The 27507-nt window shown below is 44.4% G+C and overlaps 1 protein-coding gene across 3 annotated transcripts; it reads left to right on the forward strand.

Moving 5' to 3' along the window:
- The first annotated feature begins 227 nt into the window (after positions 1 to 227).
- Positions 228 to 24768, forward strand: LOC111228611 (MTSS1-like protein). Of its 3 annotated transcripts, XM_022754596.1 has the most exons (15): positions 228 to 814; positions 3822 to 3883; positions 3998 to 4071; positions 14939 to 15023; positions 15198 to 15289; positions 15444 to 15518; positions 17798 to 17955; positions 18103 to 18210; positions 19114 to 19211; positions 20809 to 20941; positions 21674 to 21748; positions 21971 to 22126; positions 22494 to 22670; positions 22844 to 23009; positions 23297 to 24768. In XM_022754596.1, the coding sequence occupies exons 1-15, from the start codon at positions 746 to 748 to the stop codon at positions 24100 to 24102; spliced, it is 2334 nt and encodes a 777-aa protein (XP_022610317.1). In that variant the 5' UTR covers positions 228 to 745; the 3' UTR covers positions 24103 to 24768. The 3 variants fall into 3 exon arrangements, with proteins under 3 accessions (XP_022610317.1, XP_022610318.1, XP_022610319.1); XM_022754597.1 differs by lacking the exon at positions 21971 to 22126 and having other exon boundaries at positions 230 to 814; XM_022754598.1 differs by lacking the exons at positions 228 to 814; positions 3822 to 3883 and adding an exon at positions 8387 to 8477 and having other exon boundaries at positions 3995 to 4071.
- Positions 24769 to 27507: the final 2739 nt, after the last annotated feature.

Consider the following 27507-nt stretch of genomic DNA (forward strand, 5'->3'; position numbering starts at 1 on the left):
AATACACATAACAAACCCAGGAAATCCTTCTTTGCATATCAGTCAATTGTTCACTGGGAAGACAGCCTTCACTTTTGTTTGCATGGGGGTGGAAGGAGAGGAGGAGGGAGTAAAGGAGGGGGTGTTCCTTCTTGTCTCCTCCTCCACAACCACCAGGCCTATATGTGAAGAAAAAAAAAAACTTGACCAGCCCCCTTTCCATTCCCATGGATCGTATTACTGGAGACTCCAGCTCCGAGACATCTGCTCCGCTACTAACAACGGAGCGCGTCCCCGCGTCCAAGACCTGCGACCGATCCCGTCTCCCGTGGTGCCCCCTCCTCCTCTTGCTCTCTTCCCCAGAACTATGATCACTCCGTTATTTGCTGTGGTCATGAGGAGCCACACTGCCCTCCACGTTTCCCGGCTGTAGTTCAACACAGCCAAAAGCGCGCCCCTGCTCCATCACCCTCCCTCCTTGCGTCCGAGAGACGAGTAGCGGCGGCGGCGGCGGAGCGAGCAGCGGCCCCCGGTGCCATCGAGCAACACATTTCTTATTGTCTGTGCGCTCCGCAGGCTGCTGGCTGTGGGCTTAGCGGTTCGCATCCTCTCCGCTGCGGGCTACATTGTTGTAGGGGAGGACAACGAAGGGCGGATGAACAAAACAAAGATCTCCATGTCCGCTGTTTTAATAACGTTTCACCAGTCGGATATTTAACCTGATTTTTTTGTCTTTCTACGAGCTTTTTGTTTTGTTTTTGGCACCATGGAGTCGGTGGAGAAGGAGTGTGGAGCGCTGGGTGGATTATTCCAGGCCATCGTGAACGACATGAAGGTAACACACACACAAACACACAAATATATATATATTAAAGTAGACAGGGGATTGTATGTGACCTTTGTGGCTGCACGGTGGCTGATCAGACGCATATTTTTTTTTACTGCCTTTGTCTCTTTCACCGGGTGCTCCCCCACTGGAAACACCGCTGCAGGACAAATTGAGAGATGAAACATGTTTCTCTTTGTGTTATTAGCATAATGTGCAGCAGGTCTGTCAGGGTCCTAGCCACATTTAACAGTAGTTCAGCCGGCGTGTCAATCTGTGTGCCATATACTAACTGCTTGCATGGAAGTATTGGTAGAGTAAAATGTTTATTTTGTTCTGTTAAGTGTTTTGGGGCTCATGTGTTTGGTCCAGGGGTCAAAACCTAGCCACATCATCAACATCAAGAGAGTCAGGTTAATCGAGAATTCCCTTCACTTTGAATAGAAAAATCAGTGGACAAGAAGAAGAAAATTACAATCGAAAGTAGCAGATAATTTACATTTTATGCAGTTATCACAGTACAAATGTTCTGGGTTGCGATCTGACCTCAAGCAACTGTTCCTCCTTCCTCCCAGCCTCCAAGGTTTTCTAGATTAAATGACAGGCATGGAAGGATGCTCTGATAGAAAATAACCAGCTCCATCACCTCAACCTCCTGGACAGAAACAGGCATGAAAGGTTATTGATTGTGCTTCCTGATGCTTGGCCTTGTGGCAGGAAATCACTACTTTACCAATAAGCAGTTTAATACACATTTGACCCACGCCTTACCACAGAATAGACTTCTGTTTCACCCTGTTTGTGAAAAACACGAGTTCTCCACCATTCAAGGCAGTTTAAACAAATTTCTTATGCAGGAACTAGATGTCTCCCATTATCTATCACTCAACATGCAAGTGAGTGTTTTTGTGTGTGTGTGTGTGTGTGTGTGTGTGTGTGTGTGTGTGTGTTGGGGGAGGGGTCAGGTCAAGGAAGTTGAATCAGGGTGGTCTGTTGTTGTTCACCACAACAGATGGAAAGTGTGAACGTATTCATCTGGCCTGGAAGCAGCTCCCAGTCTTCTCGTTGTGGAGGACGCTTTCCGTCCAAAGTGTTGATAACGGCGAATAAGTCAAGAATCGGGCGCCACTTTCCACCTAACAGATTTCTTATTGATCACAGGGTCACAGGAGCATGGTGCCGTTGGACAGACTATTTATGGACCCTCGTTCGTCAGGCTCCAATGAAATCAGCTCTCAGCTATTGGCAGCCCCAGTTGGGCTTCATATATTTCCCCTTTTGTGTTGCGCTCATGCCAGGGTCAGAGAGAGAGAGAGAGAGAGAGAGAGAGAGAGAGAGAGAGACAGGAGCTCTTAGAAAAGGCAGTCTGTGTATTGATAAGCAGCGCAGATGAATGAAGCTGAAGCCCTGAGTCAGCACAGTGTTGATGTCCACTGTCTGAGACAGACATCTGACCTCATTCCTGCCGCCTGGCTGGGCCACGCAAGCCTGTCAGACTAGCTTTACCCCCCGGGAGCAACGCAACAGCACGGCTTTCCTGTGCTGATCTCACTGATTGTAAAACAATGTTACAGTATAGTGTACAACTACCTATATGATACAAGTACAGTACACACACACACACAGCCTCCTGTGGACTGTACTGTGCTGTTACAAGCAGCACCTGTTGGTTATATAACTGTTTGATGAAGCTACAGGAAAAGAAGTAAAAGAGTAGGAGTTGGTGATACAGGAGGTGTGGGGTGAGATGATATGAAATAAAATGATTCAGTTGGATTAAATCACCAGCCAAGAATTAGATCAGCAATGGAGTTGGGTAGATGTGAAAGCAAAAAATGTCCTTGCCAACTCCAAGGATGATAGTTTTGATCTCACCCTCCAGTATGAATGACAAGGCGTGGGAGGAAGAGCCTTTCTCTCCTTCCTTCCCTCTTTTCACCCATCCTCACCTCCCTGGGCGCTGCCCCCCCCCCCCCCCCCCCCCCAGCTCTGTATGTAGTTCTCTATGCCCGCTTCTTCACCCCCCTCCCTCAGCTGTCTTGGCAGCGCATCCCTCCTGCTCTGGGAGTCACAGGCCACACAAGCTAATTAGACACCTGTTGGAGTCAAGTGCAGACAGCGAGGCAGGGAGGAGGTTCATGGCAAACATTTTTGTTAGGGATGATGGCTCCTAAATCACCTGTGAAGGCTGAGGCTTTATCCGAGCTCGAGAATGTGGGAGTTAAACGCGGTCATTGCTACAATGGAAGTTATACCAGAAGTGATGAAAAGCAAGACTGTTTCCAGATTGCATGCTGACTATATATAGCCAGAATGTGTGGCCTCTTTCGGTTCCTCTCCATCAAAGAGGCGCATAGGGGTTATGCCCTTCCTGTCCTTTCACCAGGGCTCAAGCTCTTGCTCTAATGGGATCGAGTCCTGAATGTGTTTTATGTTAGACTTCTGCTCTTATAGCTCAAGGCAGCGTGGGATGATCCTGGGGTAAATGTAATCCAGATTTTTCAAAGACCAGCTATAGTACCTGCCCTGTGCATGTAAACGCTCACAATATGAGAGCTTACCCAGATCATACATGTGAACCACACCAAAAATATATGCACAAAGTATACATATACCTGCTCACAGCAACTTGCAAGAGGAGGGTGTGCAGGTTGATTGAGGATAACAATAACATAAGTGTGCACCGTTAAATCACATCAGAGTACAGAGCTCATACACCAACCTGTTTCTAACCATGGGGGGAAGAAGCCAAGCTCTTTGAGTCATTGTAGCCATATATGGATTTCAGTATCTGGTCAGTGTAAATAAAGAAGGAAAAGTGTTTGCAATGAATAAATCTGACATTGAAATTTAAACAAGCTGTTCTATCAAGATGGAGAGAACATTATGTATTCTTAAATCTGTATGCATTCACTGGTTTGTGTGTGTGTGTGTGTTTGAGAGGAGGATGTCTGTGTGCTTAAATGTCCTTGGCGAGATATTTATTTGACTCATTTCTTTTCCCTTTTCTTATCAGAGCTCTTACCCTGTGTGGGAAGACTTCAGTGCCAAGGCCACAAAACTGCACTCTCAACTCAGGTGAGAAGTAGTCCCAATGAACGATATAAACCTCAGTGACAAGATACTTGTGCAACATTTGCAGCCAGATTTATGCAGTCATGGTGCAGTGAACATGTGCCAATGTATTTACAGGACCACAATTCTGGCAGCAGTGGCCTTTTTAGATGCCTTTCAGAAGGTGGCAGACATGGCCACCAACTCTAGAGGTAAGAGGGATGTTTTTCAATTAATTCAAGGTCACACGCTGTGAAAGAGCTGGTGGGGGTGGGGGTGGGGGGGGCACTACCTTTTTTTGGGAAGTTCGATTTGTTGTCTTCACGGGGTGTTGCACAGTGATTGTTTGGGGCTGGGTTAGAGAAGTGAAAATCTGATCTTATTGTTTCTTTGGTCTTAATGAGGTCTGCTGATCTGCTTTGTCACCCTGCTGGCCAGAGAGGCAGCCGATTAACACAGATTTCTTTTGAGTTGATCGTCGAGAGCAGTATGTAGGTCAAAAAAACCCTGCAAACCCAGACGAGCGTGCAAAGGCTCCTGACACATGCACAAACACAATCACACAGAATAGAGGCACACACACACACACACACACACACACACACACAGATATTCAAAGGATGACAGCTGGTAGCTGGCCACCTGACCTTACAGGTCACATGCCACCATGCTTTGAAACAGTTTGTACCAGCACAACCCCTCACTGACCACTGACTGCTGGTGAAAATAACTGAAGAGGCATTTCTTCGACAGTGTTCACACATTGTCACCAGTTTCACTCCTATAGCCTCTCCAGTAACAGTGGAAGTTTATTGCCTCGGCGATACATCAGGTTTCGTTAAATGATTCCCGATGTGAGTGCACGTGCACTGCGGGATGAAATGAGGTAGACTAGGGTCAGCCTGCTAGCCGCTAGCAGCTGCCAGCCTGCTTCAATAAAGCAGAGGTATGGAGGATGGCAGGGCAGGACTTCAAAGCGGAGGTGTGTCTGCAGTAAAAGTAGGGAAAACAGCAGAATGATAGATGGTCCAGAGAGAGAGAGATGAGAGAGAGAGGGATGAGAAAGATGGTCGAATTGAGTTTTACAGCTATAGATGCATAAAATCCCCGTAAGTGTGTCACTCACACGCCCGCTCACTCTTCTGCTACTCTCCCAGGGACATTAACTTTAGGATTAATGTCATCCTTCTCAGGCCACTGACTATATGAGGGATGGAGGGAACGCTTTGAGACGACAGACTTTTAAACAATTAAAGAGGAACTAATGAAACATGGCTTAGTATAGTGCTGAGTAGTTGATGGACAGAACATTTTTTATCATACAAAAATATCAAATATTTGATGGTTTTAACATGTCAAATGTCAAGTTTTTATGTTTTCATCTATATTTATGTGATTTGTAAATCAAAGTATTTTTGTGTTTTCCCATGGTGCTCTTAACCAACGTAACATTTCAATCCCATTTCTCCTGTGGGAGCTGTGTTGGTCTCCTCGTGTGCTCCAAACCCTAGCAATTAATTTGGCAGGAGGAATGTCGATATTTACTTGACCTGGCTTGTGGTGGCCTGGAATAACCTTTGAACCCCAGGCTGCAGGTCCCATAGACATAGTTTAGGCAAATTTACCCTCCTGGCAGCTGCAATAGTAAACGTTATTATCCCAAAATATATTGGCATCCAGATGTTCCTCTCTCTCTCAAACTCAAGACTGTTCAGGAAACAGCGGTAGATAAATAGAATTCTGAGATTACTTGCTCAACAAGTCTCTGCTTATGTCTCTGTGGCTGTTTCTCTCCCTCTCCTTCTGTCTGTCTCCCTTCACGTGTGTGTGTGTGTCTGTCTGCCTGCAGCGATCATGTTCGCCTCAGCGTCTGCACAGCCATATAGGGCTGATTGCACCACAGGGGGAGGGAGGGGGGGGGGGCGCCTTGGCTATAAACTGTTGGCCGTCATCACTGTCACCCCGATTCCCCTCTCGTGTTTGGGGACGAGCTGCAGCTGCTGGCACAGCTGGAGGTTTCATCGCGTTCTTCTTCTCCTTCCTTTAATCTACCTTTGACACACTCACCCCGTCACCCCTTTAACTCCGACACACACTCTCCAGACTGTAGACGTTTCCCTGCCAAGGAAAGCAACATTTCCTCTCATTCAGTGCCTCTAGATGAATCCAGGGAGAGAGGGCAGTGAATGAAAGAGGATTTCCTGTCCTGACGTTTGTCTTGTCTTTAACTGGGCGGGCAGATTTTCATATATATATATACCCATAATAACCGCATCATATTTGAGATCGTCCCCTCTGTTTCCACCTTCGTACCGCCTCCTCTCTGTGTCTGCATGTTCATGTGTCAGAGTGCCTTGGTCTGCGTTCCTGTCCAGGCTCCTTCTCGCCCATGTTGTCCGCTTTTAGAGTTTATGGTCACGGTCGTGGCGTCAGCATCTGTGTTTTATGTAGCAGCTGGGGGAGTCGGCTGCCAGGCGTTTTGGCACTGTGTCTGACAGCGCTGTTTCTCTAAGCTGTGTTGATGGATCTGTGTCTAAAGGCACGTCTGTCTCCCTGAGCTGGCGGCTCGCATCTGGGTTCAATAGTGGTCCGCCAACCACAAAGTCTATATTAGATGGATGTATTTGGAGAATTTTAGCCCCTTTTAAAGATAAATGTTTGACGTTTCAACACCCATCTTTCCTGGGACTTAGCTTGAGGCCCTGCAACTCTCTGGAATGTTTTTATTGTTAGATTGGTCAGTCTAATGGTTTTTGGTGTGTTGTCTAGACCAGTTTAGTCGTTTTATATGAAATTGTTGTGTGATGTATTTAAAAGGACCGGACTTATCTGGAGAATAGCAGGCTCTGTGTTTGGTGTTTTGTTGTTGCTAGGCTGGATGACATGTGTTTTAGTGGAAGGTTGACTTCATTTCTTTCCATTTTTGGTCATGGTTGAACTGGATACAGGTCAAAGAGCCGGTAGTTCAGGGCTAACGTTCCATCATGGTATGAGATACAGGCTCTATGTTTTTTTCGGAGAGCGAGGTGAGTCTAGTGAGGGGTGGGTTGGCCTGGGTGTGGGGGTTGTGGTTGCAGTGGGATTTCCACAGCTCTGGGTATCCAGGCTAGGCAGAGGCGTTTAGCTAATCCTCTTAGCCCCACTCTGTAACACACAGACACAGACTGCCTTCCCTTCCCTTCCTGATCAGCCACCCCCAGCTTTAAAAATTCACACTCTGGGATCACCGGCCAGACTGCGATGCACTGCAAGTTTGTGTTCAACAAAGACCGAACCTTCCTCTCTTTACATCTGTGCGCCAGAGACTGTAGAGTAAACACACCATTGCACTCGCTCATAATGTTCCAGTGGGTCATTGCAAGCCCTCGCTGTCTGTCTCTCGTTCTTTTCTTTCTTACTCATACAGTCTATGCTCAGTGGAGATATGGAGGTACTAGTAGATCAGTGTGTCAGCGAAGCAGTAATCTGCTTGGCCGCTGTGCTTCTCGGGGTTGGCAGATGGGATGGATATCCTTACCCGCCATCTGGACAGCCTGGCATGGACGAGATGCGGCCGTGGCCTTGTGTAGAGCGAGATCAGGGGATTACTGTCCTCTGCGCTATCCCAGCAGCGTAGCTATTTTTACGGACATGTCAAATAATGAGAGTGTGCCCATGTGACCAGCACTGACATCCATCAAGCTTGGCATTTCATGTTCAAGCCTCATATGGGCCTGGGAGGTGAGCTCTGCATCTTATGCTGGTTTGAAAATGGATTTTGATTCTTTTAGACTGGACATGCAGTACATGTACATTCAGCCACGCCGATGAATGCACTAGCCATTCTGCTGATTGTATATGCTGCGCTCTTGAGGTATTTCATGACCTCCAGCCATCAGGTCACATTAAGTATCGACGAGAGCCTCTTATTTCTCCTTCAGCTGTCTACCTCGTGTGTCAGACCGAGCTGAACAGTTCCAAACCTCCTTCCTCTCTCTCTCTCTGGAGTTTGAGGGCTTCAACCTCAAAACTCAATGTGGTCGTCCCACAAATGAATGTTTTCCAGCTATTATAATGACTACATGCAAAAAGCAAAGGGTGAAGTGGCTGGAACAATGATGTGAAGAACAGATGAAAAGAGGGGGAGTAATGATGGCAGTGAAAACAAATCTTTTGGAGCTGCGTAACTTTCATTCTGAGGAATGAATACCAAACTAAGTAGACAAACATGAGACCTGAGAGGAACAGTGTGTTCAGCTATATCCTGAACACGGAGTCGGCGTGGAAGGGAGCTGGAGAGGGGAGGGAAAATACACGAGAGAGAGAGAGAAAGAGAGAGAGAGAGCTTGATAGAGGAATGTAAGGGAGGATATTAAAGGAGGGAATGAAAAGGACACGCGCATAGTTTTAATCAAATGAGGTGGCTGATTGAAAACAGTTGGAGAAATTTGCTGAGAATAGAATTTACTTGTGTTGACTTCACCATTTTTTTTTTTTAATGTGCTGCTTTTTTTTTTTTTTTTTTTTTTCCACATTTTGCCATTGTAGTGACACAAGCAAAGTCTTCTGTTTGTGAGCCAGTCTACCAGACGGTCATGATCCCCTGAGGTTGAATCCCTTTGACTTTCTCAAGCTATTTGTAAGTTTTGATATTGCTACATCGCCAGCATAAGCATTAACAGCTGCTTACTTACAAGTCTAGAAGAAATGTTGCAAGCTCAGCATCAAACTTCCTTTTTACTCACCAAGAGCTGTCTTCAGAGGTGGAAAGCAACACCAGTGTTAACTCTTTTCTCTCGCACGTCTTTTCTTCTACTGACGTTAGCACCGTAACCAGCTAGCCCCGGCATGTCTCGTCACTCTCCGATAGCGACTCACTGTAGCCTCCAATCTGCCTTAAGATTATAAGAAAAGGATTCAGTGTGAAAACAGGTGGAGTTATGTTTTAAAGTTTAGGTGGACTAGTAAGAGAGACTTGATGAAGGTCACAGAAAAACTCATTGTTTTGAGAGTAATGAAAATTTTAGTCAGCTAACTAAAATTTGACGTCAAGGTTCTTAAGCATACACCAAGCTCAGTGCAGAGGAGAATGGAGACTGACCTGACGATAATAGACTTCCCCCAAGGTTAACTTAAGACTCAGAGGCTACAGGTGGAGATAGAGCTTATTAAATGCCTTATGAGCAGCAGCAACAGCACCCAGCAGTGCTGTCAGCATTGTTTGGAGGGTTGTTCGCAAATGAGCCGTGCAGCATTAACTTTGGCCGAGTAAAAGAGTGGGAAGTGCATTGTCAGCTGAGATAAAGACAACCTTATTGCAAAGGGTGTAAAGCAGGGCAACCTACGAGTCATCTGATTGAACTGGCTCGCAGGCTTTGCTCTATTTAATACTGAGTCATTCACTGTTGCCTCAATGTCTGTCTATTTTTTTCCTATTTGGAGCTTGGATACATCTGGGGTCCTTTCCCTTAGCTGCAGGTGAAGACAATCCCCTGTGGATCTTCTGTTCTTTCCATTAATTGCATGATACATTGCTTCTCTCCTTCCCTGTGTGTTACATTTTCCCGTTTTCTCTCTCTGTGTCCCTTTTTCATGTCCAACGAAAAAGCACATCTGGACAAGAGGCGCTGTTTATTTTTAGCAGCATTTATGTCCCTGAACAGGAAGCTCCTCCAGCAGCAAAATAAAACTTCCTCCTTGTTCTCCCACTCCTCCTTTAGTCTCATCGTAATGCTCTCCAGAACATGTTTACACCACATCAGGACACACTGAGCTCTGTCTGCATCTGTGGGTGTTTCTGGTTGAGAGGTGAAACTTGCCGTGCGTACTGTCTGGCCAGCCTACAATGGGATGAGTGTGTGTGTGTGTGTGTGTTTGACTGTGTGTGTGTTGGACTAAAACAATTGATCTTGAGGCTGTTTCCTCTGCCTTTCATTAGTATTGTTTCTGGTAAGAAGAGACATTGTAAGGAAGTGACACAAAAGGCTTTGAATACTGTTTTGATAGCTACTGCAGACACATATATGTTCACTCAAAAACATTCTCACATTTGTGTAGGGTCGGGGTTATTCCCAGCTTCTCAAATGTGTGAGTGTGCTACTTTTCTTGGTTTTATTGCATTGTAAAATAAATATCTTTGGATTTTGGACTGTAGCTGGGACAAAACAAGTAAGTTGAAAGTGTCACCTTGAGAAATTGTGTTGAAGTTGTGGCTGTTTACACTATTTTCTGACATTTTATAGACAAAACAAATAATCAGTTTAGTCAAGAATATGATTGACAGATTCATGGATGAAAATAATAATTAATTGCAGATTTATGTACATTCATATTTACAAAAGAATCCTATTAACCTGCACAAACCTCTACATCCACATCTTTGTTCTTTCTTGGATGGAGTGCCATGTCTAAAAAAACAGAACCCTAATGTTCTGTTTGGGGTCCAGGAGGTCCTAGGCTCAAAAAAGAAAAGAAAAAATTACTTCATTGTTTTATCAGTTTCAAACTTAAGGACCTCTCACTTATCTCACTTCATAACAGTTGCTTTAATTAAGTTTTGAAAGTGTTTTGAAACTGAAAAACTATTGTTTAAATGTCTGAAATAACTGTTTCACTCTTACAAAGTTTGCAGTGTAATGTTTTCAGTGTTGCAGACACTCAACACACTCCTTTCGGAAGTTCATGACTTACCTTACCATTGTTAAGTCTCATTGAACTGAAGGAATATAAACACAGATGAATGCTTCTTGTCATTTCAGTATGAAACCCCTTTCTCAAAATATATATTGTGCTTTGTTTACAGAGTAGAATACCCTTTTCACCCCAGTCTTTCATTTTGCACATTGAGCTTATGAAATATTAACATAAAAACCAAGTGAAACAGACTTTTACTTTGCATTACAGCCACGAACCAAGAATATTTCTGCAGAGTTTCTCGAAAGACTCGCACACTGTCTGTGTCTGTCATCCAGTATTTATGTAACTTTGCTTAGATCTGTAACTCTGTTGCTGCGGGCGTACAGCACTGTAGTCTTGTTCCACAATCAATGTCCGCACGTGGCTGTTTTATCCGTCACTCTTCCCTCCATCAGAAGCTATTGCTCCCTTACCAGCAGACACATGGGGGTGCTTCTTTATTAATAATACTGTCTGTTTCGACTGAGCTACACCAGCAGAACCCCAGCTGTGCTTTGAAGCAAATGTTTGATGATGTGAATGTATGATGTTCTGAAGTTTTTGAATTCAGAAATCTCAGCTGAGATCTCGTTTAGTTAAAATCAAGGTAATTCTCCCTCATTCTCTTTTTTTTTTTGTTTCTTCTCTTTGCTGAATAAAATGTTTGTTTGATGTTTTGGCTTCACTGAAGGACATAAACACACAAGCTACATGGAGATTTTGTTGATACTGGAAAACATTACATCAACCAACTCTTCCTACGTACTCTTACTCTTCATCCGTCAGAGATTATAGATATATTTACTGGGCCAAAGTGAGAGACTTTGTGCTGGCAGTGACTGCTACACCTGCAGCAGCCGGCTAACACTTCCTCTGCCCCGTGACTGACCAAACCCAGCCGGCACCTCGGCAATGTGTACCCTCTTTCATCCTCCCCTCTCACCCCACAGCCCTTTTCATCCATCAGTGGCCTCCGCTGTGTCCCTGCCAGTTCACATTCTGTAGCACTTAAAAGGGATGAGGGAGGGTAAAGGCAGGGGGCTTAACTGTCTGTGCCAGCCACAGTCGGCTCCGTGGCCAAGGTGCCAGCGTGAGGAATAATTGTTGTCTCACGGACGATGGAATTTCCTCAGCTCAGCTCTCTGTATGAGGGTGTAGCGAAAAAACACAGGGACTTCATATTCCTGGAAGTGTAACCATGAGGATGTTCTGTACCTTTTTGCTCCACATCCCACACAAACATGCTTTATTGACACAGGAAGCAGCCCCTACTCCACTCAGGAGAACTGTATTCAGCTTGCGAACCGGCAGCAGAATCTCACTCCAGCTCGGTAGTCCTGAGTGCAAATGAAATCTGAGCTGATCTGCAGGGTTGTGATGCTGAGAGAGAGTGAGAGAGAGAGAGAGAGAGCGAGAGATAGTTGAGCTAAGCTCCTATGTTGAAGACATCAGGGAATGAGGCCCGTGGCAGTTTAGCTCCTGGCTCCCGGCTCCTGGCAGGAGAGTTCCCTATAAAGCAGGCCTATTAAAACGCTCCTCCTTCCCCGAGGAATCAGGGGAGTTAATCAGAACCAGAGCTCTGGATGGAACCACTCACTAAACGCTTAGACCACACTGTGCTGGTCCTGGATACTGGAGCTTAAGGTTCCCACCAAAACCAACAGCGGGGGCTTGACCTTCCCACCAACAATCCCATGTACTCCTCGACATGCACAAGCAGATCTGATGGCAATTTTTATTTATGTTTGAATCAGGCGCCAACAGCATCAGAGACATGCACAGCAATGCTGTTATAATTAACCACACATTGCTGCACTGTTCAGTTGCTCCAAGTTATTTGCTCCATGTCTTCAGATATACGGCTGGGTTGCATAAAGGCTCTCTTCCATCCTGGTCTGTGTTTTGCTTCATTCATGCATGTGTGGGTGTTTGCTGTGAGGTCGGCCCTGCTCCCCTTAAAGCCCCAGGGGTCCACGCCTGCTAAATAATCACTTTCCCATTTCCTACACAATGTTAGCCAGGTTCCAAGCTGCTGCAAGGGCAAGTATCAGTCGATCTAGATGCAGAGATAGAGTTGAGTGGATTTTATTTATGCAGCCCAGAATCACAAATCACCTTTATCATGGGGGAAAAAAGGAGGAGACCTCAGTAAGGGTGACAAAAAAGGCAACAACTTGTCTTTCAAGTCAGTCTTAACCCTCTTTCCAGCTTGTATGTGTTTGTCACATGTCTGTGTACATGCAGGTTGTTGAGGGAGTAAATCACTGCGTCCCTGTCCGTCCGGTTGAGGCCAGAGGCCAGCAGGGCTCTTGGACATGGGCAGGAAGCCTCTGGACCTCCCCAGGATGTAGCTGTCAGCTGATCCCCCTCTGGGAGGGGAAGGAGGAGAGGAGGAGACGGGAGGGAAATTGGCAGGTGTGGATGGGACAGGAGAGTGGGGGTTGAGGGCTCTCTCTGGCTTGACAGTGACATTGAGAAAGTCTGTTAGAGAGATAAAAGAGCCAACATTACTCTCTCTCGCTCTCTCTCTCTCTCACTCCCTCCCGTCTCTGTTAGACACCCCCACCCCCCACCCCCCCCAATCCTGCACATTTACCCTGCAAGAGCTGATTTGCAGCTGTGCATGCCTCCTGTAATGCTTTTAAGAGATGCATAACCTGTGGATACGTGTTCTGTGTGCGTGTTTGCATTTCTGATTCTGTCTTTACACTTGGTTTTATGAAGCACTGAATCAGTGCCAATAGAAGCTCTTCTACGACAGATACTCAACACCAATCCTTTAAAGATGGAGACTTCTTTGGCTATTTATAGCAAGAGCTCAGAGTATAGGTTCCACATGTTACTTCAATCACTTCCTGCTGGTGTTGAATGCCTCTGTGCGATACAGCTGGATGACCTTTCATCTCTCAACCCTAGAACAGCGATGCACACACAGGACAACCTTCCCTTCCTCTCCCCAGCGCACAAACACACTCAAGTTGTTCTACATCTGCCTGTCAAAAATGTCTCTCTGAGATGGAGTCCAGAGCCGCAGCTGATTGTCTTTGAACTAGTGCAACAGTCAGTGAAGTTGACAGCCAAGTGTTGGCGTGAAATGGTCTTTGTCTCACAGTGTGACGTGATATCGACTGGAGACAGTAACCTAGTTTCTTTATATGATAGCTGGAAAAGAGCACAGATCTCACCGGGCAACCATCTGGAGCTTTTCTTACACAGTGTCTGATTTCAGACCTGTTATGTCGGTCATGTTTTTCTTTCTGTTTTATTCTGTGTATCGCTCTTTGTTTTTGCAGTGCAGGTTCGAGCCAGTTTTTCTCTCTCTCTCTCTCTCTCTCTCTCTCTCTCTCTCTCTCTCTCTCTCTCTCTCTCTCTCTCTCTCTCTCTCTCTCTCTCTCTCTCTCTCTCTCTCTCTCTCTCTCTCTCTCTCTCTCTCTCTCTCTCTCTGTCCGCCCTGCATGAATGGTGTTTAGGAAACAGAGAGAACAGGAAAGGCAGAGCAGGCAGGGAAGAATAGAGGGATATCCCCTTACAGGGTTCCCTCCTTTTTCCTCCAGGATAGAGGGGGTGAGAACTTTGGAAAAGGGGGGGGGGGGGGTAAATCACACCACCTGTCCAATCACACAGAGACACACACAGAGAGACACACACACACACACACACACACATACATACACACACACACACACACACACGGACACACATGCATGCCTCCACTCTGTGAGGCCTGTCTGCCATCTGAGAGATGTCCTCTCTCTTTCCCTGTGTGTGTGTGTGTGTGTGTGTGTGTGTGTGTGTGTGTGTGTGTGTGTGTGTGTGTTTGTGTTTGTGTGTGTGGTTAGAGACCCTCAGATTAGCCCTATGTGGCCCAGATTACAACCGGATCAGTGCTGCCATATATTACACCGGCCTGCGAACTATCAGGGAGACAGTGGGCCAGCCTGGGCTTTAGGGGCTTAAGACCCCATTTAATTACACTTCAGCAGAGAGGAAAAGTACAGTAACCAATTCACACGAGCTGGTGTTTACACGGTGGCGAGCATCATGTGATGATCTTGAAGTGTCAAAAGGAAAAATGCACAATTTTGGCAAGAAGAAAGGAGGGAGTGTAGGGTTTCAGTTTGCAGGCACTGTGTCACTTTTGCTTTCCCCAAACAAATATGACATTTATGGGCTCTGCAGTCCATTACAGTCCGCACTTGTCCACCTAGTGGCTGCAGCTGGAGACGCCTCTCCAGCAAGGAAAAAAGACGACAGATAAATTCATCTGACAGTAGAGAATTAGACCTTTTCAAAATGCTCTCCTGATAGGTTGTCTCTCCTCTTTGAATATCATATTCTTCTAGGCCAAGAGGCAAATCTGTGATATGTAAAGCTAAGCTCTTATATTGTAAGTGACAATTTGTTTTTTCGTACTGTTTTTCTAAGGTGCCACCAGGGACATTGGCTCAGCTCTGACAAGGATGTGTATGAGACACCGCAGCATTGAGGCAAAATTACGCCACTTCACAAAGTAAGCTGTGTTTTCTTCTTCTCCTCCACAGTCATTTTCTATGCTCCCATTTTTGTTGGCCTTCCTCTCATCCTGCCACTCTTTGCTGAGTGTTTTTGTGTCATGGAAATAAAACTATTATGTCCCTCGCTCTCTCACTGTCTGCTGTCATGTTCTTTCACCTTGTCGCTGTAGTGCTCTCATGGAAGGTCTGGTTACGCCACTTCAGGACAGGATAGAGGAATGGAAGAAAACAGCTAATCAGCTGGACAAAGACCATGCCAAAGGTAAACAACCAGCAAACACAAATGACATACCACTTTCCAAGTGTTCGCAGAAGTTTGGACCCCACTGTACACTCTTTTTTTTTTTTTTTAAGCAATGTATATCGGACAGAAATTGATACGCCTTTTGGCTTTGGCTTTGACTTGTTCTCCACAGAATATAAGCGCTCTCGTCAGGAAATTAAAAGGAAGTCGTTAGACACCATAAAACTCCAAAAAAAAGCAAGAAAAGGTAAGACAATCTTTCAAGACCTTGTTGACTAACAGACCAGCGACAAAACTCTATTAACATTTTACTTCTGATATTCACAAAGTCAGATTGGCTGCTGGTCCCTGGTCTGTTCCAATGTTTCAGATTGAACTGGTGCCATCTACAGTGTAGAGCTGGATATGACAACTCAATCAAATCAGAACGCCTGGCACAGTTTCAGAGGCTCCTCTCCAGCCTCGGATGATTTATCACTGCCCACCTTATAAATCAAAGAAATGTTCTTCTTTCCTGGCTGTGCATGCATCAGTCCCTGCTGCTGGTTGTAATTAAACTCCTATTTCCAAACAGAGCTTACACCAGTGGTATGGGCTAGTCATAAATAAGCAATGTGTCCTGATTTGATACAGCTAACACTGCCTGTTCTTCTGTCTCTCCTCCCCTTGCCTGTCCCTGCAACCCCTCCTCTGTTTGTTTCTGCCTATTTCCCCTGGCTGTAGAGCTTCTAGGTATGTCTGTTGTGCTTAGCCCCGAGTGCGATCTTCACGCGATTGTTTCAAAGTCATCATCATCATCTTTAGGGTGAAACTGCCAGTCAAACAAAACCCAGTACTGTCTTAGTAGATGTGGTTAAAAGAAAAATGCTTATTCACTTTGTTGATGAGCGTTACATGAGGAATTTGACGCCACTTTCATGTCTATAAGGTAGATATACTATCACTAGAAGCTGGTTAACCTAGCTTAGCACAAAGGCTGGAAACAGGGGGAACTACTTGCCTGGCTACCAGTACCTCTAAAGGTTCACTTATTTTCACACTGTATCTTGTTTGTTTGATCTGTACAAAAACATAAGCATAGAAACAGTGTTTCCCCCTGTTTCCAGTGTTTATACTATGCTATTCTAAGCTAAGTGGCTGCTGGTGGACAGACATGAGACAGGTATCCTCTCACCTAAATATCGGCAAGAAAGCAAATAAGCGTATTTCTCAAAATTTAGAACTATTCCTTTTAAAGAGAAACCTCAAGCAATGCACTCATTGTAAATATCCGGATTTCTAAGAATGTAAATAATACCCAGGAATAAGTGAATGGGCCCAGGTCAGAGTGTAAAAAGCACAGGTGTTAACATAACAATTGTCCTGTTCTAATCATGAGTCAGAATGTACAATGCCAGCACCCGGAAACTGAAGCAGCTAAATACAAAAAGCATTCATTCATTTTATTTTTTGCACACATACAGTTCACCTGACTTCTTTCAAATATACCTCCTCCATTTTCTAAATGCATTTTAATAGAGTAGGAAACTGCCAATTTTATGGCATCCCATCATTCCTCTGGGTAATTAAATCTTGTCTTTGTCATCAACTGACACTTGGCTCCATGATGACAGCTAATTGTTCTACCGAAGACCTAAACTTCTCTTTCTAAGGACCTATTAGCCTAACTGGTGAGCTGTCATATCCTCATGGGCTTCTTCGTTTAATCTGTGACTTATTAAATGCAGGTCCGCTGAAAGATTAGCCAATTAAGCTGATAAGTATTACACATAAGGACAGTTGTAAGACAGATGTGCAATGTGTTGTCTGCTACAGACAACTAGAGCGCTCATGTGTTTGTGATCAAGGCAACATACAGTAGATATATATACATTTATGATATAGCCAGACACAAATTTGAATTTATTCACACGTATAGCTTATAACTTACTTATATTTTCAAGTTGCATGGTACATACAATGAGTGTACTGCTTGAGATTTAGCCAAAAATGCTAAGACACGGCAACGTTTAACTAGCAGTGTAAATCATGCAGTCAGAGCAACGAAGAACTGAGCATCTCAGTGGTCATCTCTATCTCATCCCTCCTCCATCCTTTCAACTGTCATCTAGTGTCATTGTGGTGTTGTAGTGTATCGCATTCATTTCGGGACCTCACCACCAGTGGCTTCGCGTCAACTCATGATTGACGACATGCTTCGGTGTCCTCTCATTCCCATGTACATGAACCATTTGAGTGTAATGTTTGTCAGTGCGTTGACCTCTACCACACAAGCAGTTTATCATTGTGTCTTCTAATCATGTCTCATTTTTTTTTTTTTCACTCTTTCCCTCCTCCCTGCACTGTGTACACTTTTCTTCCTTCATGTCACCATCCATAATTATCACCCTCCACTTTCCAATCTCTTTTCATTCCTCCTCCTCTCTTGTTTATCTTTACTCAACCCTCCTCACCCCTGTCCTCCCTCACTTCGTCCTCCCTCCCGTCATCGGTGCCCTCTGCCCCCCTTTGCTTTGCCTCGCGCAGGCCGGGGTAACCTGCGCCCCCAGCTGGACAGTGCCATGCAGGACGTCAGTGACTTGTACCTGCTGATGAAGGAGACGGAGAAGCAGGCAGTGCGCAGAGCCCTACTGGAGGAGAGGGGGCGTTACTGTACATTCATTAACCTCCTGCAGCCTGTGGTGGTGAGGAACATTTGGTCTTTGTACAGCTGAGAGTTATAGAAAATAAATATAAATAGCACCAATTATAAAATTATGTTTTACTAGGCTCGCTCTTGTTGTTAATGCGGTAGCTGTTTAATTCAATCCATCCTGTTTTTCTTCCTCCAGAATGTAGAGATTGCCATGCTGGGAGAGATAACACATTTACAACCCATCGTTGATGACCTCACTGTGTTGACTGAAGACCCACACAAGCTGCCACCAGCCAGTGAGCAGGTAACAGAGGTGTAACGCTTAAGATATTTCCTCTAATGCTGCTCATGCACTTATCATCCAACATTCCCAGAGCTGGTCAGGTTATTTGGATCATAATCAAATCTTCTGTAATTGCAGTCCAAGGCTGTGAAATGATGAGTCTGGTGATATTCTATATTTTTCTTATTATCAACAAAAAGATCCTAATAATAAGCATTTTCTGTGTATCCAGTGTCTGATACAACTTAGTGTCAAGTCTCAAAAACTAACGGTAGTTTATTTTTGAATCAATCTCTGATACAGCTACTTTGCCAGAGCAATAATGTGTATCACTCCATCACTGAAAATAGTCCCCAAATATATACTATTGACTCCTTCTTGAGAAATATTTGTTAAAAGCTACTGTGCCCAGGTATTTTAGGAAGTTATTTAGCCACTTCTACAAATGAAAGTATATGTTTGTTACCTGTCTGTAAGGATTTATGTTTTCAGCAGGAGCGAATGGGCTCCAGGCTGAGAGTAATAGATTGGCTGACGCAAATATTAAGAGACTAACTAATGCACTCTTGGTTTTGTCTTTTCATGACATTTGATGACAGTAGCAACATTATAGAATTCTGCCTTGTCCTTTTAAATTACAAAATAGTGCTAAGATGCATCACTGCCATTAGCCAGTTGTTGTTGTTGTTGTCTGATGCATTAAAGTATGTTTTTAGAGGTCTGAAGCTGAAAATGCTTGTTCTCGTGTGACTGTGTGTCTGCAAAATCTTTTATCTGCTCTTACTCTCTGTCTTAATCTTACACAACAATAGCCAATTCCATTATGTGTTTTTTTTCTTTTTCCCTTATCTTGTGTAAAAGCAATTTCGCCTGATGGCTGTTGTTGCCACTGCATCATCACAGTTTGGTTATGTGTTGTCGCAGGTGATCCGGGATTTGAAAGGATCTGACTATAGCTGGTCCTACCAGACCCCTCCCTCCTCCCCCAGCAGCACCGGTTCCAGGAAGAGCAGCATGTGCAGGTATATCCTTACACACCTTGTTGCTCTTTGTTGTCTGTTTAGTTTGATTAGTTTTGCGCCCTACGCTTATTGTGCAATGTGTTAATTACACTTTAAGATGTGATGCATATTGTGTGCTGTGTCAGATGTGTTGTTAATTAGTTTGTGGATTTAGTTTATGCTGGATCAAGGCTGTTTTGAACACCCTGGCATATTCCTGATTTTAGCCCACTCTGTACACATAGCAAAATGGAATGAAATATTAAAGGTCATCATGGAATACATGAGCATGGTGACCCCCCCACCCCCCCCACACACACACACACACACCACTCCCCCCCTCCCCTTGCCACACAGCCAGACTAGCATGTGACGTATCTTGCCAGCTTCACAGCTCTTGCAGATTTGCAGTTCTCAAGCTTCTTACACCCAGATTAGGTCCAAAGCTGTGAAACATCACAGCCTGAACCATGAGCCTGGACGAGAACCAACATCTACATATTTATAAGGCTAATGGCAATAGTTCAACAATTTATTTATAAATGTGGGTCAGAAGTCCATTCTCAGTGAGGAAATAAGCCATTCTTTACAAAAAAAAAAAACCTTTAATGTTAGAAGAATATCAAATCTTGTTGTCACAAATCCTCGTCTTGCTTAGTTGCTAACAGAACCTCCTTGATATTTCCACCAATTAACACTGCAGACTATATATAGTGTTCTGTATTTTCGGCCACTGACTATACAGTATGTTTGACTAATTTTAACACAAAAAATTAGAATAAAATAAAATTAGACTTTCCCATGAAAAACACATAACTCCCAAATGTCAGCTTTTTCTGGAACTTACAGAAACTTCAGTCTGGGCTTGACCGCTTCACATTTTTCCATTTATCTACTCAGTCTGAAAAGCTGTCACTGAATTTCCTCTGCATGTAGAGAAACATGACATGATTCAGTTGTTGGTAGAATATAAAAAACTCCCAAGATTGATGTTACAGGATTTTCCCACTACAGCAGTGATATAATGAAAAGAAGTCTCAAAGACTGGATGGAAGAAAAACAAGCTTACTGAACACAGAACACAAAAAAACACAGGACAGAGAAATCATATGAGGTTATTTAATTTGTCATGTTTAATTTGGCATTCCTCCTTAATCCTCATCCTAGAGGACAGTGATTACTTCAGATATAGTCCAGAGGGAGAGGGGGGGAAGGAAGTGTGAGAGAGGAAGGTGAGAAGTACAAGTTGCACATTTAAAATAGGGTGAGTGACAAAGAGAAGCAACGCTGAGTGAGAACGACAGAACAGGAGACGAAAAGAAGACATCTGTTAATATTCAGAGGGAAAGAAAAATCAAAGAAGGGATAACTTTTTTTGCTCTTTGATGCACCAAAATTAGAAGAATGGCGTCATTTAGAATTTTCATATAACACTGCCTTCATGTTCACAGCTTTTGTGATCAATTTTTCATCTAGCTCTTTCTGTGTTTGCCACAGCCTGCTCATAAATTCTCAGAAAAATAAGATAAAAACAAAATAAAGGAAGAAAATATGTGCTAGAATCTTGATCACGATCCTGTTTGTTGAGTTATATACTGATGTGATGTCCTGTCAACAGTCTCCTCCAGATGCCCTCTGCAGGAGCCCACCGGCTCAGCAGCGTGTCCTCCCACGACTCAGGCTTTGTCTCGCAGGACGCCAACACCCACTCTAAGCCTCCATCGCCCATGCCTTCTGACATCACCAGCCAGGTAACAGTCTCGGGTGTAATACTGAAGTTTAATCTTTGATCAGGTGGGAAAAAAAAAGGGATTTTATCGCATCAAAACCAGGAACAAAGCGGACTTGTAAGCTCCAGAGATTCCTCTGGCAGAAAAGCTGCAGGGCAGGAGGACACAGCAACAACACCAGAGACTCTCTTTCTTGTCAAAGTAGATCTACAACAATTCAGACAGCCCTTTTCCATCTGGCATCTCCAATCTGGTGTGAGATATACGTTTTGTCATGTTTGCATTTCAGGGATAAACACGTAGTTACAATAAGAGTCAAACCCAGGCAGTTCTCTTTGTGTTTTGCTGCAATAGCACTTTATCAGTTGCGAATGTTGAATTTCTATCCCACTGGATTGATAAAGTTATTCAGACGGTCTGGACAGATTGCAGTGTACAGAATACGCTCGGCAGCACACTAGCTCACCCAGTGATGCAATGTTCTTTTTCTGAAAAAACTGATCTAAAAGGCTGCTTTATTTTCTATCTAGGCTGTGGTCTATAGATCCCCTCAGAGAGGAAAATAACTCCCTCTCTCTAGAACTCACCAACACTCCAACTCTGACCCCGGTCCTGTGTATCTCTCATCTCTCACACCTACCTCTCTCTCTCTCTCTCTCTCTCTCTCTCTCTCTCTCTCTGGCTCTCTCTCTCTCTCTCTCTCTCCATTTGTTCTCCCCCTCCACTGTTTTTACTCCATCTCCCCTTTCCCAGAAATCAACAAGCTCAGCCTCCTCTGAGGCTTCAGAAACCTGCCAGTCTGTCAGCGAGTGCAACTCTCCTACAGCGGTTAGTACTGCATGCATCTGACCAACTAACTTGCTTTATTAGACAGATATACACTTGCAGACGTGCACATGTACACACAGGCGATGCGCAGTGCCCTTCACTCATTGTTATATATAGTGTAAAGAGTCCTGTGGGCTCTTCTTGACAGCCGCAGTGCGGTTTGACGTGGACTATTCATGGATGTTGAGCACTCTGACTCAGACTTGTCTGTCCGTTCCGCAGTTTGGCTCATGCTCATCCTTCGGTACCTTCCGCCCTGCTTTCTCTCACACTGGCACCATCAGGCCTCTCTCTGTCATACTTCCTGCGTCCCCCACATTTAACCACTCCCCTGGATCCAACACCCCCTCACCCACATCAAAGGTTCCTAGCTGGAAGGTTTGTTTTCATTTGCAATTTTACTTTTGGGTTTTTTCTCTTTTTAAACGTTCTTGCTTCTTTGCTTCTTGTGTTTTATTGCCTTTCACGCACATAAATCGGCGTGAAGATTAACCTCACAATCACCATTTTGCTGTTGCTCATCAAGCTCAGTTTTCCAATCTTTCCTCATAAAGATGTGCTAAACTGATATCATTTAACAACGCACTCACAGCCTACTGTAGTCTGCCCATATCTTCCTCAGCATCTAACCAGTTCATGAGCCAAATCAGCAGCTTCCATGTTAGCTGCTTGTACGAGCGGTGGATGGCAAACACTGGAGATGCTCAGTTGGAAGACAGTCTCATTGTTCCGTCTGCTGCTGCAGGACTGGGCCAAACTGAGTTCCTGTGAGCCGTCGTTGGCCAGCACTCTGCAGCGTAGGAGGGAGTCTGTGGATAAGATGAGAGAACTGGAGGCTCCGCCCAGTCCACAGGGGTATTCTGGGATGCAACCAGATGATCCACACAGAGGGAGAATTGGCCCAGGAACCATTGCAACCAAGGTAAGATGCCCTCAGGGAGTAAAAATGTAAATGTCAGTATATAAATTTATATGCCTTGGAAATTGTAGTGTGGTGAACTGCATATGTAAATGTGTGCTAATCTTTATGTATTTCCTGCCTGCCTGTATCTCTTGATGTGCGTGTGTGTGCGTGCGTGCCTGCGTGCACTTCAGCATGGCGAGCCCCTCTCTCCAGCAGCCAGCACTCTTGCTATGGTTCTGACCAGAGGGTTAAGTATGGAGCAGCAGAAGAGCAGCAGAGACTCTCTGCAGTACTCGAGCGGCTACAGCACCCAGACCAACACCCCGTCATGCTCCGAGGACACCATCCCCTCACAAGGTAACACTCACCCTTGACAGCCACACAGTCCTTAGGATACAGCACACATGACATCCATATACAGCACAGACCTTCTGAATTCCCTGTTCTTTTTCCATGTCATTTTGATTGGAATCTTTGCACTTGTGTGCTTTTAAAAGTGCAATGCTAATTACCTTTTGTGTCAATGTGATTATTGTAAATTACTATGTAAAAAAAGCAGCTGTGAATAACTCTTCAAAGCATCGTTGTTGTCAGTATTTTTTCAGTGTGAAAAATAGATACTCATGACTCACTGTCACTTCTAGGTTCAGACTATGAGTGCTACTCACTCAATGGGGATGCTGACAGTGAAGGACAGGCAGACTTTGACAAGTCCTCCACCATCCCTCGCCACAGTAACATTGCTCAGAGCTATCGCCGCATGATCCAAACTAAAAGGCCTGCCAGCACAGCAGGTCTGCCTGCAGGTAAAACTCTGCAGGGAACTCCAAATGGTGCGGGGGGAAGCGGCTCTGGAGCCATTGCGTCGGGGACGGCCACTATTCGCCGGACACCGTCCTCCAAAACTGGTGTGAGGCGCACGCCATCCACATCTGGCCCCATTCCCATCCGGCCCCCCATCGTGCCAGTTAAAACCCCCACAGTGCCGGACTCTCCAGGGTATGCCAGCCCGTCACAGCATCGTACCGGCAGCGAGGAGTTTCTTTACGGTGATGACCCATCTCCTAGTGACTTCATGAGGGCCTCTCCAAAGCGGATGAGTCTTCCCGACAATTCATGGGGCTGTGGAGGAGGAGGGGTGGACAGGACTGTTTATGCCCAGCAGGCCCCCGGCATGGCCACCCACGGTGCTGAGGAGGACCCTCTGCTCGCTGCCAACCGCCACAGCCTGGTGGAGAAGATAGGAGAGCTGGCAGCCAGCGCCCACGCCCTCGGTGAGAGTCAGTTCCCCTTCCCCAGCTCACTGCCTGGGGATCTGGCACAGTGTGTGCCCCAAGAGCCATCTCCTGCGACCCAGGAGGACAGGGATATGCTGGTGTCGATACGCCGGGGAGTGAAGCTCCGCAAGACATTGACTGACGACAGGTCGGCTCCTAGGATCCTGCGGTAGCTGAGGGAGAAGAAGGCTGTGAAGAAGCAGCTGTGCTGTCCTTATTTACAAACTGAAGCTTTGTAGTGAAATACAACAGCATTCATGTAATACATGAACTGAGGCACAAGTAACAAAGAGGATGTAACTCGTGGTGAATGAAGGCCAGTCGACAGATTAATGAGTGACAAAGGACAGTGTCAAGTCATTTCGTTTTATGTCATGTATGTATTGCGTACGTACAAAGTAATCCATATTTTTTTGGTTTTTATTCTTCTTTTTGTTTTTTTGTCTGTGGGCTTCGTGGCTGTGCATCTCTGCTCCCTGTGTGACCAGTTGTTTCAGCCTAGTTGGTCCCTTTAGACCCAGTGATCAAGACATCACTCATGTGCATCATGGGATCGAATGCTCTGTGTCTTTGTTCTTGCTCTTATGATTATTATAATATTGTGCGTTTCTTAATTAACACAGCCACCTGTCAGTGGAAAGTGATGGGCGAAGTGCTCTGTGAGCCTGTCTGTATGTTGTGTTTCTCATCATTACTGTACAAGTACCGTATTACTGTTTTGTCTCATAAGCTGAACAGCAGCTGTGTAATTCATGTAAAATAGGAGCAATATGGCAGTGTTTTTATTGCTGTACTGTATTGTCAATATATTCTGCAATTAAACAGGCTTTTTACTGGTATGGGCTTGATTTTCTTTGTCAGAAAATGTACTGTCTTTTTGAACAAGTAGAAAATCAATATTTATTTAGTTATCACTACCAACATGTATTAATCACTGTATATTTACATGTAAAATGGGCTTCAACTCTTACCCCCAGACTTTTTTGAAGTTTTACTTCTTATTACTTTCTCCACTTTAGATATTTCCTCTGGATCTCTCTCTACTGGAGATTTTATACTGCAGTTACAGTGGGCTATCAGTATTTTATGATATGTCCAATGCAGTAATCTTAATTTTCCAGCGGTCTGTGGGCTGTAGTTTTTTATTTTAAAGTCAATTTTTAAACTTTTGACTGTATCCCTATTTTCCTCAGTAATTTTCTGCTTTAGTTCTCTATAACATTGCCCACAGTCATACTATTCACAACCCTGCAGTCCTCTAAGAAAACAGATGGCGGCGCCAAAGACCCTTCACTATGGCTGATCTGACTGGCGCCAAAAGGAACAGTAATGGAGGATATCCATCGACATTACTGCTTCAGTAAAGATATTTGGCAGGCTCTGAAGATGGACACGAGGTGGGATTAATAAAGTAACCAGGTAAGGACGTTACACAGCGCCCAGGAAGAACTTGTATACCCGCGGAACAACGGAAACATTAACAAGCTTTGCTAGCAAACTCACATTTACTATGTTTACAAAGAAACAAAAATGGCCAAAACTGCATGTCTCTCACTTGAATGATGTCGAATGACAAAACTATAGCTCACATAAGCAGCGAAATATAGGCCATAGCCTACATGTACAATTCATTAAACGGCACAAATTCATTTTGGCCAATTCTGTGGTGGCTATATGAAATTTATGTGCCTTGGAGGTGGTGAAAACCCCGTCATTATTCTTTAAATGATAGGCCCTGCTGGAAAACAACTCCTAAACTGACTATAAAGCAGTTTCCCTCTTGAACAGCAGCGAGGATGAACCACACTGCGTTTTGCGATGATAAGGAGCCTCTGTTGGAGGGCACAATATGATATATGAGCATGAAGTCCAGAGCTACTCTTATTAAAAGGCCACTTAATAGTGTACCATGAACAATATGGTTCATAGAATTAGAAGAAGTGGAAGAATGAAGCAGGGTTGAGTGTGTTTTTGAGACAGAGGGGAATATAAGGGATCTATTTTAATCTCTCTGACACTGAGTCATCACTGACAATTCTCACTGATTTGCAAAGGAAAATGGAGGCTCATAAGGTCTGAATAGGAAAAGATAATGAAGATTCTGCAGCTGGATCCAGTGGTCTGACCATGGATAATGAGCACTGGCAGTGTCTTTGGGTTTGGTCCCATGTGTAAATCATATAAGAGATGTTTCAGGACCACCGTGACTGAAGAAATGATTAGTCGGCTTGGATCTGGAAGCCTTTAGTATTTTTTATATTCTCTCTAAATGGTTCCCTCATAATCCTCTCAGAATCATAAATAGCACATTATTGAATTTACACTTTTAGTTCGTAGCCTTGAACTGGTCGAGTAATGGAAACCTGCCTAATGGCTGGGGCTTGCTGGGATAATTAACTGAGAAAAAGAACTGTGGAGTTTCATTGTGCATCTAAGGCAATGTTCTTTCTCTCTCAACTGTGTTTCAAAGAGAACATTATCATGGCTTCTCTCGAAAATCTCACCTCTTGGTTTCGCAGAGCGAGAGGGACACCGAGCTGTGCTAATTTTCATTTTCTTTTATTTTTCAATGACTATCTCCTGTGTCTTTTGATGATGTGAGAAATCTTTTAATGTGCTAATAGAAAGTCGTCTATGTTCGGGGCTACAACGAGACACTGTTTAAATCAATGATCATTTCTTGTGTGCTAATCACTGAGGCAACCTCAGGCTCCCTTTAATCACAATGTTGATATAATAAAAGCTTTCCTCAGACAAGATGTGGCCCTGAAGTTGCACATTTTGTTTCTATTGAAACAACAGGCCATGCATTAATCATGAAATTATTTTTGGCTTTTTTCCTTCAAAGTGTTTGCTGTTCTCATTTTATCATACTCAATGAGTCTTTCAATGAACAAAACGTCAGCCTTTAGGAGACAAGGCGTTCAAAGTACAAAGGCTAAAGAGAGACACAGTAATGAGATGGTTTGGTTTTGTTGGTCTTTTTTGTGCAACTGACATTTTCAAAAACCTGATGGCAGCTCCACTGCATAATTATTGGGGAAAGGTAAATTCTGAACCAGGTTGCACACTTTGCTCAATAATGAATACCTATATTAATAAACAGCTATGGTTTCTACATCACAGCTTAAATACTACAGTAGGTGGTAGGAGCCTTAAGGGAATCATAGATCAAATCTAATTAGCCGTACCTAATACACGAGAGAAATGTCTTTATATTTATCCAGCTCCTCTAACTGCTTTTTGCCTTCAGGTTGTGATGAGGGAAAATGTCCTGAGGGACCCATATACTCAGGAACACAACAGTGAACAGTTCTACAGAGCTGCTGCTCCTGTCGGGTGTCATGGTGTTTCCAGAAATGGCTCTTTGCAGCTCTTCCAGGAGAGCATGTGGGGTAGGGTTTCCAGAAATGTTCACAGATGAATAGCAACCAGAGAGCTGGATGCTTAGTCATCCATTTTAATTGTCCTGTCATTCTTTAATAAACCTGCCTGTCTCAGCCAATTATTTCATTGACTTCTGCTGAACAGTCTATTTTTAAGACATTTTTAAACACTGTACTTACTCTGTGACATAA

This window comes from Seriola dumerili, unplaced genomic scaffold, assembly GCF_002260705.1.
Source record: "Seriola dumerili isolate Sdu_G_001 unplaced genomic scaffold, Sdu_1.0 BDQW01000219.1, whole genome shotgun sequence".
Lineage (NCBI taxonomy): Eukaryota > Metazoa > Chordata > Actinopteri > Carangiformes > Carangidae > Seriola > Seriola dumerili.

What these genes read in the sequence shown, in the direction of transcription:
- LOC111228611 (XM_022754596.1), top strand. Translation starts at nt 746, where the DNA reads ATGGAGTCGGTGGAGAAGGAGTGTGGAGCGCTGGGTGGATTATTCCAG. An exon ending in CCAAAAAAAAGCAAGAAAAG is followed by an intron (nt 15,519 to 17,797) that starts GTAAGACAATCT and finishes TGCCTCGCGCAG; the next exon opens with GCCGGGGTAACCTGCGCCCC. An exon ending in AGGAAGAGCAGCATGTGCAG is followed by an intron (nt 19,212 to 20,808) that starts GTATATCCTTAC and finishes TCCTGTCAACAG; the next exon opens with TCTCCTCCAGATGCCCTCTG.